This window comes from Manis pentadactyla, chromosome 18, assembly GCF_030020395.1.
Source record: "Manis pentadactyla isolate mManPen7 chromosome 18, mManPen7.hap1, whole genome shotgun sequence".
Taxonomy (NCBI): domain Eukaryota; kingdom Metazoa; phylum Chordata; class Mammalia; order Pholidota; family Manidae; genus Manis; species Manis pentadactyla.
Window position 1 is genome coordinate 30261608 of NC_080036.1, and position 12369 is coordinate 30273976.

Genomic DNA, 12369 nt, shown 5'->3' on the forward strand with positions numbered 1-12369 from the left:
TCTTTTGTAAAAGTGAAGAGGCGTAAGGCGAACTTTGGACAGCGGGGAAAACCTGTGTTTGCCTCCGCACCAGAAGAGGCCTTTCCTGGGCTGAGTGTGGGGAGGGAAAGGCAGGCTGGGCATGCCTGGGTAAGGAGGGCACTGTAATACCGGACTGCCACCCACCTGTAGGAGGACTTGGCGTCATCTCCAGGAGGTGGGAGGCACGGGTCTCGGACCTGCAGGGGCCTTTTGCAGTTCTTTAAGCATAAGGCATGAACTCCACGGTGTCAGGGCCTCCATGGGCCAAAAGACAGAGCACGCTGACTGGCCTTCCCCCGTGGCTGCAGGATGGGCGCCTTCTTCTCCCCATGTCTCCCAGCATTCAACGTCCTCAAGCTGATTGGGCTCATGTACCTGAGGAGCTGGGCGGTGCTGACCTGCAACGTCCCCCACCAGCAGGTTTTCCGAGCTTCCAGGTCAGTGAGAATAAAGCCGGCTTCACCCAGAGAAGTAAGGTCACCCACACTCTCCTTACCCAGGCAGCACCCTGCAAGGTCCCCCAACTCCTGCCCACCAAAGTATGATCTGTCCTCTCGTTTCATTTCCCCCTGAAGCTGTTTCCAAAGCACCACTGTTGGAATTAACATTACTCCTCTTGAGCTCATGACACATTTTTGAAAAACATTTTACTGAAGTTTAGTCATCACTTAGGAAGTGCAGAAATCATAAATATCCAGCCTGAGGAATATTCAAGTGTATGACCACACAAGTATATCACCAGCACCCAGACCAAGGAGCAGAGCAAGAATAACACCCAGCAGCCCCCGGTGCTCAATTCCAGGCACTACCAACTTCCAGAGGCATAATTCACTTTTCCTGGTGGTTCACTGGGCAAAATGGAATCACACACATCATGCACTCCTTGTTTCTGGCTTCTTCCCCTCAATCATCTCATTGACGAAAACGCCCCCAGTTTTGTTCTCCATGCCACCGTCGACGGGCACAGGGCTCGCTCCCAGCAGTTCGCTGAGGACTGGTGCTGCCTTGAACATTCCCGTGTCTTCCTCAGGTGCATCCCAGGGCCGCGGCGCTGGGTCACGGGGCACCTCACCTAGCGGACGTGCTGGGGTTTCCCAGGGGGACCGCACCTTTTACGCTTCCAAGGCATTAGGGAGAGTCCCACAGTCCCACAGCCTCACTGCATTTATTCTTTTCTATGTTTTCTATTTTAGCCTTTTTGGTGAATCTGTAACACATTTTGAACATGCTGACTAAAGCTCAGTTGTTTTATTTTGACATAATCATGATTTATGTGGGTCTACATCAGTGGCTTTCAAATTCTTGACCATGACCTGCATGACAATGTATTTATATTTTATCTACTGACTAGTATACATAGAGGCAAGCATTCATATATATGAATAAGCATATTTTATATATGCATGTGTATACTCATTTATATGTATGTATATATAGATACACACACATGTATAAACATACATACACAAATGCATATACACTCATATATTGTATATATTCTATATAACAAACATATTATATATACAGAGAGAGAGAAAGGTTTCACAAATCAACAGTCTCCTACTTACTACACTCTATGTGCTGACATTTCTATTCCTTGTAGTCCAGTCTGTTTCATGAAAGAGAGAGAGAGACAGAGAGTGCTGGGCGACAGCCTCTAGGTTCACTGACCGCTCATTCTCTTATCAGAACTGTGTACAGGGTCCTGCGGCCCAGACAGATCTGAGCTGCCCTCAGGGAGGCCTGGGCAGCCCAGCTCCCTGGTACCAGCTTAGAACTCAGGCCCAGGGCCCAGGACTGAGTCAGGCAGAACATTTACAGTGAGCAGCCAGGAGCAGGGGTTCAAAGGGCAGTGCAGGCCGCAGCCCAGGGAGAGAGTCAAGGATCATAAGCAAAGAATGCGCCCCATCGTCACACACAGGGGACACGTTCAAGGCAGGCAGCAGGAGAGGAACCCTCAGGCAGGGACCCAGCTGGGTGTGGTAAAGGTTCTAAGACTTTTCCACAAATTAAGATCATGGGCTAATGGCCATGGGCTCACCACTCTTTTGGTTCGAGGTGAACAGAGGCTCAGCAAAGATTCAGCAGATGAACAGGTGGGGCTGCATGATCTTCACAGTCTGTCTGAGCATCGATTTCTAGTTTGCTAGCTGCCCATGCCCCTGGGACAGACCCTCTCCCAGGCAGGGATGGGAGGGGGCTGCTGCTTGCAAAGAGTCAGGGCTGCAGCTTCTGCACCGGCTCTCTGGGCATAAACACCACAGGAACTGGCCAGCCGGCGGCGAACTCAACACGCGGCACTTGACTGTTCTGCAGGTCCAACAACTTCTACCTGGCGATGCTGCTGTTCATGCTCTTCCTCTGCATGCTGCCCACCATTTTTGCTATCGTCCGGTACAAGCCGTCACTCAGCTGTGGGCCTTTCAGGTAAGTTACCTCAGCTCCGTCAGCTCTGCCTGCAGCTGTCGGTAACATTAGGGGAGGGACCCCCACATAGGACGGATTCTCCTTCCGGCTCGGAGCAGCTCAGCAGCAGAGAAAGGCCTCAAACTCGTGTCTTTTGAAGCCAGGACCGGTGCTCTTTCCTTGGTAGAAGGCTGCGCTCAAGTACAGTCAACTCCGCGCTCCTCTGAGAGACGCAGCCCATTTAAAATCAAGAAGGGGAACAGCATTGCTCTTGTGCTGAAAAGAAACTCTACCTGGTCTGTCTTCCCCTGCCAGAAGTCAGAAAGCTTTTATTAAAAGATAATCCACGTCACGTTTGATTCCACGTTATCTAGCTGCATCAGGGGAGAAGTCCCTACTGACCCCTACCGAGCACTTGCTATAAGTCGGTTTTGCTACAGCGTCTATGTCACGTTCAGAGTCAATCTTTGCGTACATCATTAAAACTCACACACACTGTGAGTGCTGACCACACTTCAAGTAGTTAACCAGGTAACTACTTCATATGAAATCATCGTGGGAACATTTTACATTAGTACGTTTTACGTTCAGATATTTACTCTAGCTTTGTAACTGACTCAGGGGACAGGACTCTAGCCATAGGGCTATTTTTCGATGGCTGGCAGCATTCCTTTGCCAAAAGCTACACCATCTGGAGTTACGTCTTTCCCCCTCACAGTGGACAAGAGAAAATTTATGACATCGTGTCAGAAACGATTGCAGAGGACTTCCCTGCGTGGCTCGGCTCTGTGGCCAGCCACATCAGCAGCCCCGTGACTGTCCTGCCGGCCCTGCTGCTGCTTATGTGAGTACCTCTCTCCATCTCCCCGCCGGCGTTTGGGGGACGTCTGTGCATTTGGCCAAGAAAGCACTGCTTTCTAATAATCCATAAAACTGATGTGCTCATCGGAGTCGCTTACAGAGCCTGGCGCTGTAGTCACACAGGGACGCTGAGTCGCACAGGGGCCAGGGAGGTACAGCATCACTGACCCTCGTGAGTGCTTGGACGGTCCCTGTGGTCACTATAATGGGGTTAAATGCCATCATTACCCTATTCTCTTGAAGTTAGAATAGTATTGAAAAGGAGTTTATAGTTCAGCTCTGTGGCTTCTGCTTGTTTTGACTTAAGGAAAAAATAACAGTGAGCAGCTCCAGTACACGATACATGTCAGGTGCCTCTCCCAGCAGCGCCCGGCCTTAGTGCTGTCCCCGTGCACAATTCCAGGTCAGCGGCACTGCTGTGAAAAGCAGGAGAAAGAAAAGGGTGGCAGCCCTCCCCCAGGCCTTCCCAGCCCGAGAGTTCGCAGGCACCTTTGTCCTCAGGGGAGGGCAGCGGGCAGCCTGCATCTGGCCTGGGAGCCTCAGCTCCTGCAGGCCAGCTGAGCAGGGGACGTGGCCGGGCTGACAGCTGGCTGAAGCCCACTCACTGTCTGTGCCGTTCTGTCCTAGCATGCTCATCTACTACCTTCAGAGCATTGCAAGATCGTTAAAGCTTAGCAACCATCAGCTCAAGCTGCAGATCCAAAACGCAAGTATCACCCCCTCTTTGCTGCTGTGCATGTGTCCCGACCCCCCATCTCTCACCCGCAAGAGGATACAGGGAGCTCACATTGCCAGACCACTAGGACTCTTGGCCACCAGCAAGGGGGTAAGGCCTTGCCCTGCCCCCAGGATCTCCCAGAGTCATTGCTGAGAAGACCCAGACACAGCCCCACTCGCCCAGAAGGCCGCTCATGCTTGGCACCTCTCCAAGGGGCCTCGCTGATGCCCTGAGCTCTCCAGGCCCCTCTCGTGGCTGTGCCGTGCCCTGGTGTCTGGCCAGGCAGGACTGGGAAGGGAGGAGAAAGTGCCCTTCCTGGTCCCATGTCAATGTGGGCACCTGAGCCCAAAGGCATTGTTTGGACCCAAACACCCACCCTTTGCATTTCTCTTAGACTCTGGTTCTCATTCCCTCTCTCCCATCTGGGACTCAAACCTAAGCTTTCAGAACCAACAATTTCTCCTCCACGCACCCTGGGTGCTTCCCCACCATCAGGATGAGGGTGAGAGGCAAGAGGGTGCAAGCTGACCCTGTGTTGATGGGCATACCATCCGGGAAGGTCTCTCCCTGCCCACTGTGCCAAACCTCAGCCCGCCCAGGGGGGCCTCTCAACTCTAATCGGGGAAGAATTTGCGGTCAGGTTGAACAAGTGCCAGCAAGCCAGGCCTTCACTGGAGCGGGAGCAGGAATGTCAGCAGCCGGGCAGGCGGGAGAGAGAAGGGAGAGCGGAGGGGAGAAGGCGAGTCCGTTGACCCCTGCGCGGCACAGGGCAGATCCCCCGCCGTCTCCTAGAGCCAGGGTCACCTGGCGTCCAGCGTCTGCTTGGTCCCCACCACCCAGGATTTGGGGGAGCCGTGGAACACTTGAGGGAGTGGGATGATATTCTGAGAACTTCCCCTTCCCTCCTGGTCTGAAATAAACCAGGGAAAGAGGAAAAGGACCATGTTAAGGGTAGAAAGCTGAATGATATACAGCAAAGGGCCAAATATATAGGCTAGTTCTTATCTTTATCATGGAAAGAAGTTCAGAAATGAAGTGCAATAGGTTTATGCAGCAAGGAAGTTTCCTTGATAAGACAGTACACACTCAGACGGGAGTGTGGGTGACCTCAGAATGGAGGTGCACTTAAGGGTTTAGGGTTTGGGGTTTTATAGGGCCTTTGGGGTAGGGGTAGGGGTAGGGCAGGTGATTAATAATTCCTTTGAAGTTTTGTCTTAAGAACAGGGTTATTTAAGTAACTGTGTTGATCCAGATCTTAGCATTCTTTCCCCCTTGGGTTCATTTACACTCCAAAGGTCTGTCTCTCATCCTGGTGAATTGATTAAGGGGCTGGAAGAAGAGAAAGAATAGCATATGGACTAAATTAAAAATAAGCTGGGCCTTTCTGCTGGCTGAGTAGATTTGGCAAAGGCATGACCCTTGTCCCCCTTCCCTGCTCCACCTCACCTGCACCCTCACCCCTGGGGAGGGGGCCTCCTTCAGGGGGGGCCCCTCACGTGCTTCACCCCTACTCAGACCTCCACTTCTCCTTTGTGCTCCAGGCAAACCATTATTGGGAGAATTTAAACATGGGCTCTCCAACAGCTGCCCCTAAAAATAAAGCTTGCTAAGTGAGGCTCCTGCTTTCAGTGTCAGCATTTATTCCGTCACACAGCAGGCGCGAGTCCAGAGCACCCCATCCGCAGGCAGTGGTGGTCAGTCAGTCGTGGCCACCGCATGAGCCATGACGCACGCGCTCCTGCCCCCGGAACAGCATGTTACTCCTTCCTGCTAAACCCCAACAAACACACCATTATCATTTATGTTTTAGGCAAGAACTGAAGATAAGAAAAAGGTCACCCAAATGATAGAAGGTGAGTGTCTCAGTCGGTGGGCAGTTAAAAATGTACACATTTAAGGTAGCCAACCCAGCAAATTTTCTGATAAACTCTGGTTTTCACAATTAACTAGGCACAACAAAAATAAAACCCAGGGATAGAAATGCTCGTTTAAATCTACAATTTTTTATTATCATACCCAGGCCTGTGAATAACCCAAAAATATGTCTAAAATCAGGGAAATTTTAAAATAAGAGAGAAAAGAAGTACAAAACATCTGGAGAAAACCCATTAGAATGTCTGTCATGTTCACTTTTGTGTACTTCTTCCCAAGGGCCATTTCTTCCAGGCAAGAACCCCTCCCTGCCCGCGTCTGCCCCAGACTCCAGTCTCCTCAGGTAGCGTCTGTCTGTCCCACCCCTGCAGAGCCACGCCTGGTGCGCAGGCCCAGCCGCAAACCCAAACCCGACTGGCACACCTCTCTCCGCACCTTCTACAGCCGCACCTGGGCAAACGTGCTCCCATCCAGGCTCACGGAGAGAACAGGAAAAAAGAATGAGAAACAGGGAGGAGAAGTGGGCGTGTGTAGCTCAAAGGAAACAGGCTGCCCCGGGGCCAGTGACGGTCACGCTGCGAGCTGGGTGGATCTCTGAGCGTTCTGGCAGCGCAGTTCATAGTCACCTCCCAAAACCAATAGGAACGAGACCCAGAAATGCAGCCGACTCTTTTGTCTGCTTTAACGCAGAGGAGGGGATCTGTTCCCCTCCAAAGAAATGCCTGTAAGAGCACCACGGCCTCCTGGTTTGGCTTGCCCTGTCCACGTGTTCAGAGAGCAGCCTACAGATGAAAATCACCATGCAAACTGCAGCTCCTGCTGTGAAACCCGTCTGTCATTGTTAAGTATTTCTGGCCAGTGGAGAATAAATAAGCTCAGTTCAGGTTGTCTTCGAACACTAGGATGTCCGCAAACTTTCTCAGGGTAGTAACCATGTGTCCATTTTCTAGCTTAAGGCTATGTCGTTTTTCAGGATGTTCTGTGAACTGTTTCCAAAAACCCTTAATTGTCATGCAAGCTTTATTACAACTACTGCACAAAAGACCCGAGCCCCGTGGCTGGTAAACAGCCTTGTGGGGGCCTTAGAGGATGAGTCTGTAAAGCCTCCGGGTTCATTTGTTCCTATACTTCAGTCCAGCTCCAACTTTCTGTGAAGAAATGATTTAAATTACAAAATGGCTGTTGCCCACGGGTAGGTGTTTCTGCAAACACACGCTTGCTTGTAGACCCAACTGTGGGTCTTATCCATCCTGAACGCAGCACCTCTGGGAGGTGGTCTTCTCACACCCCACCTTTTTCTGCAGCCCGAATGCAAAGCCAAGAGGAGGGCAGCAGGAGGCTCCCGAAGGAGAGCGGTCCCTGCAGCCAGCTGTCCTCGGCGACCTCGCGGACCCCCCAGAACAATGGCGATGTAGCCAGCGTTGACTTGTCACGCAGCAGGGGTGGCCGGGCAGACACCGTCACGCAGCCCGAGCCTCAGGGTCCCCAGCCAGCGCCTGGCCAGCCCGGCTCACCTCTTCCTGGCATCTCCAAATCCAAGCCGGAGCTCACTGCTAACAGGTGAGGTCACTGAATCCCCAAGACAGCCGCCCCCTTGAAGGCGATGCCTCCAGGAAAGGCCCGGAGTCTCCAAGGGCAGGACAAGGACCCCTTAGGGATGCCTCAGCCATCAACAGTGTCAGGTGACCAGGGCTGTTAAATTCCAGTTTTTGCCAGAAGGCCATGGAGTCAAGAGAGACCGGGACAGCCGGTTCTGGGAAGAAATGGAGGGACGAGGTTTGTCAAACATGACAATTTCTTGCTCCGAGTCCTTCTGCCATATAACCAGTAAGCAGACCTTCCTGCCAACCTAGGGTATGTATTTCTAGAGTTTAACAAGAGAACATGCCTTGAAAATTGTTTTATCTCTTAGTTTTTGATCCAGACTGGCCATATTATTGGCAGGCTCTTCTGTATTTTATTTCTAGGCTGGCCATGTTTGGCAGGCCAGCTCCTCCTTCCTGGGGCCGGTGTCTCAGGCTTGCCTGCATGTGGGGAGCGGGGCCCTTCCTGCCTCCTGCAGAGGCCATGGCGTCCGAAAGGATGCGCTGACCCAGACTCCCACGGGGAAGCGCGTTTAATCTGAAGGCAGCCCTGTGGAGACGATCCAGATAGCTCCTGGGGGCTCTCGTCTGTGGTCCCCTGGCCCCGGGTGAGCCCGGTGGGCCCGGGTGGACCCGGGAGGCAGTGCCAGAGAAGCTGGGCAACTGTGAGGCAGAGATGGTGAAGACCTGTGTCCCCAGCAGGTGCTCCCCAAATATCAGCCCCACTTTGCGCTCACAGTGAAATATGTCAGCACAGCCCCCTCGGCCCTGCCCGCTCCACAGAGCTTTGCAGAGCGCCCACTGTGTCAGAGCTGCCCAGAGTTCCAGCATTAATGAGGTCCGTGCTGTGCCCGTCGCGCAGCCTGCAGAACACTCAGAAACACTTGGCGCCAGGCTCCCTGACAGCGTGAGGAAACCTGGCCAGCCGTGCGGGGCAGGCACAGGGCTGAGAGCGCCACAGCCACAGGCCTCAACCCCCGTCTTACAGGTACCAGCGGGGCCCGCGTGCAGGCCCAAGGGACCCTCCCACCAGCCCCTGGACCAGCCCCTGCACGCCGGTGATGGCTGGGAGGCACACCGAGCGTGTTCGCTCAGAGCCTCCTTTCAGAAAAGACGTCCAGCACCGCCGCCCTCCCCGTCATGGGCCAGGGGTCTCGGCTGGGGCACTGCACGCTCCCAGGCCCCACACCTCCCAATACTACATCGTTAACGACTGTGACTGTCACAGAGACATCCATCCGACTTTCTGGCCAGAAAGACATTTCAAGGTAGATGCCTTACAAGGCGCGGTGGAGATGAGCCCCAAGAGCACACGGCAGTGTGTGTCCCGGGCCCCGCGGCAGGTGAGTGACGAGGAGGAGGAGACCGGGAGGCCCTGCCACCGGCCATCTCCGACAGGCCCCCCAGGGCCTCCGCATTGCCATGTGGGTGGCAGGTCCCACAGCCGGCCCCTGGCCCTGGAGCCCCAGGGCAGGCTGCACCACAAGTCCTGGGGTGACGGTTTTCCAGGCCCGCTTGACAGGCCGTGGTCTGTGCACAGAAAGCCACGGCCCCGGAAGCCCCAGGGCTCCCGGGCCCCTGGGCAGCCCAGAGGCAAGGCCAAGCCCGAGCCATCCCTCACAGAGTCGGATTCCGCGTCAGCAGCGTCCAGCACTGACCAGCAGAACAACGGTGCTGACCAGTACCTCCAGCTCGCCTGCAGCTGGGCTAAGTCCCCGCGGTCTGCAGGCCGCCTCGGCGGCAGGAAGGCCGCCTCCAGGCAGGCGCTGGCCGCGGATCTGAACGACCTCATCTGCTCAGATGTCTAGGGCGTCTTCGGGTGTCCCGTTCACAGAGCCCAGGGCTCCGCTGGAGTGCTGGTCCGGCAGTGCTCGGTCCTGCCCTTCTGGAAAGAGAGCCCCACACCGGCTGTGTGGGAGGCCAGTAGGCACATCCAGGCATGTCAGCTGGGACCTGAGACCCCCCAGGGCCGCAGCTCCCTGTCCCGCAGCAGCCACACACAAATGGGCTCCGTCTAGGGATCTCTTTGTGTGCAGCACCACTGGCCCATTAGGCCGTCATTCAAAAGCCTCACTCCTCTGCTGCCATTCGGGGTGACCGCAACCACCGTCAGGATGCAGGGCCTCACCTGCAGTGTCCACGCTTGCCCTTAATCACGAGGGCTCGGCTTGTACTGTGGTGCTGCCTTTCAGCATGCAAAACTCACTCCCCCCAGATAAGCACCCAGAATTGAGGTGGCTGCCCTTAAAGATATCACAACACATTATTAGTTCACATGAACAATCAGTTCAGTAACAAGAGTAACTACACTGTATTGAGCACTTGCCATCCTGTGTATCTGTGTTAATCAGGACACCTGAACTGAAGCAACACGATCCCCGAGGATTATCGCCTCCTTTACTGGGAAGGTGGGAATCAAGCTGGCTTCAGGCTCAGTTGGACCCAGGCATCAAACACCCTCAGGCTTCTGTTTTTCACCTCCAAACCCTTTGAACTTCATTTTCTCCTACAGCAACAGGCTTCCTCCACGGGGTAGGTGGAGGAGGAACTCAGCCACAGAAAATGCCAGGTCTCAGACCCAGCCGATGAGCCCAGGGAAAAGAGCAGAATTGTCCCTCTCCTCATGACATCATCTTCACCCTGATGGCAGACCCCCTCTCACTGGCTGTGTGCAGGGTTTTGATGGCAGTGTGTCCACCATGATTAGTCAGAATTGACCCCTATCCCTACTTCCATGATAACACCTTCCACTCTTAAATTGTGTCTTTTACGTGTTCTGTCTCCTCCTCCAGACTATGAGTGCCTTTGGAACAAAATGGTATTCATTCATTCTGACACATAATAGGTATTATGCTCATTTCTTATTGCTGCATAACAAACATAGTGGTTTAAAACAGTGCATACTCATCTCCCAGTTTTGTGAGTCAGGCATGCAGACACGACCTAGCTGGGTGCTGTGCTCAGGGTCTCACTCAAGGCCAGAGCCGGCATCTCATCTGAGGCAGGGGTCCCCTTCCAAACTCAGGTGGCTGTTGGCAGAATTCATTTCCTTGAGGCTGTAGGACTGAGGCCCTCTGCTCCCAGGGGCAACGCACATGGCCCTCTCCACAATATGGCTGTTTGTATCTCCAAGACCAGTGAGAGGGCCCACCAGCTTTGAATCCCCTTTTCCAAGGAGGTCCTAGACTTGCCTCTAAAAGGGCCCACCTGATTGAGTCAGGCCCACCCAGGACAGGCTCCCTTTTGAATAATTCAAAGTTAATTGGCCAGGGGCCTTAATTTCATCTTCCAAAATCACTTCATCTTTACCATATAACAGAACCTAAGCATGGGAGTAAAATCTTATCACACTAAACAAGAGCCAGCACACTCGATGGAACATTGCATAGGAAAGGGATGTTTGGGAGCCGGAATCCCACGGCGGCTGGAGACGGCTGCCTACATGCGTGATAAGCATCTGTGGCATGTAAGTGGATGGATGAATAAGTGAAAAACTTACTAATGAGTGAATCACAAACGAGGTGGCAATAGGTTTATATCCCGAGATCTACTTCCAGTTCTAACCAGATGGAAAATGCAGTAGAAATAATGCCATTTTAAAAGGGGACACAGGTGACCCTTCCTCCCCAAGTTCATGGAAAGGTGTGCACACATTTTCAGTGCGTCAAAACCATGGCAGATCCAGGATGCTGGAGTCTGCAATGCCACGGGAACATCCTTTTAACATAGAGGTGCCCACAGGAGTCCCATGACAGTCCCCTCTCCCACGGTCCTGGGAAAGGGCTCCCTGGGACCCTGAAACAGATTTTGGAAAAGCCAGGTTTTGCTTCCAGGCATCTGTCAGAGCACCTGCGTCTGTAGGAGGCACTCCACTAGGATAGAGGGCAAGCAGGCCCTACCACATTCCTAAGAAAACACGAGTGTTGCCAACACACACTGGGGTGCCAGCATGCTCATCGCCTTCACCGCACACCAGAGCCCGCACGCACCCCAGCACTGCCTGGGCTGTGTTTTTAAATAAATCTCAAAGATACAGAATAGTACATATTCCCACTGTGTCAACAACTGTTGAAAGTTTACTTTTTTCCACCTAATCATTTTATTATTGTTATTAAAGAAAATCGTACAGTCCACTCTGATGCCCACGCTTAGTTTCATTGCCCTCCCACTATCAAGAATCTGGCTAACATCCATGTAGTCCACTGCATATCATTACACATCGTGAATGTGTATGTGTGTAAATATATATGTAAAAGCATCATCCATAAGCAACATACAAGAAGTGCTTTCATAACACATGTATTGTAAATGCTATAATAATGCATGAATGGTACATATTGGTGCTTTTGAGATTTGTCAAAGAAACATATGACTCAAGGTTACTTATAACTACTGCACAGTATTTCGTGAAATGAATAAACTCAGTATATGTCCATTGTTTATTGATGGACATTGAATCATTTCCACTTCTTTGCAGCTAAAAATCATGTGGCACTAAACATCTTTTTGTGACTTGTCTCACACACAGGCCAGTTGCCTGAGTGGATACTGGCCCTCCTGAAGGAGAAATCACTAGCTCACAGGAATGAGCACGTTGGGTCTCCCTCACCTGTCTCCACGGCCCAGACCTCCATGCACAAGCCCTCTGCAGATGAGGGGGCCACTGCTCTTACAGCCCCACCAGAATGTGGGCTTGCCACCCCGTAATGTTTGCCAGCCTAGTGAGAAAAAAAAACACATTCCAAGCCCTTTCAATTAGTCACATTTCTTTGACTGTTTGAAACCTTCCTGTGGTGGGTGGCCATTTGCATTTTCTCTTCTGTGAAAGGATTGCCTATTCAACTCCTTTGTTCCGTTTTTCTGTTGACATTAGCCATCAACTCCCTGCCCTTCTCCCAGGTGCAGTGA

The 12369-nt window shown here is 52.6% G+C and overlaps 1 protein-coding gene and 1 long non-coding RNA gene across 9 annotated transcripts in view; one reads left to right on the forward strand and one right to left on the reverse strand.

Annotated features, from left to right (window-relative positions):
• TMC3 (transmembrane channel like 3) overlaps positions 1–10604 on the forward strand; it is a 37296-nt gene extending 26692 nt beyond the window's left edge. Inside the window, exons 16-22 of the mRNA XM_036931846.2 lie at positions 330–458; positions 2338–2448; positions 3146–3271; positions 3916–3994; positions 5817–5859; positions 7183–7438; positions 8450–10604. Coding sequence (XP_036787741.1) covers positions 330–458; positions 2338–2448; positions 3146–3271; positions 3916–3994; positions 5817–5859; positions 7183–7438; positions 8450–9269 — 1564 coding nt within the window. The 3' untranslated portion in view covers positions 9270–10604. The remainder of the gene's footprint in view (positions 1–329; positions 459–2337; positions 2449–3145; positions 3272–3915; positions 3995–5816; positions 5860–7182; positions 7439–8449) is intronic.
• LOC118935502 (uncharacterized) overlaps positions 1–12369 on the reverse strand; it is a 35948-nt gene that overhangs the window by 19087 nt on the left and 4492 nt on the right. The gene's annotated exons all lie outside the window — the stretch shown is intronic.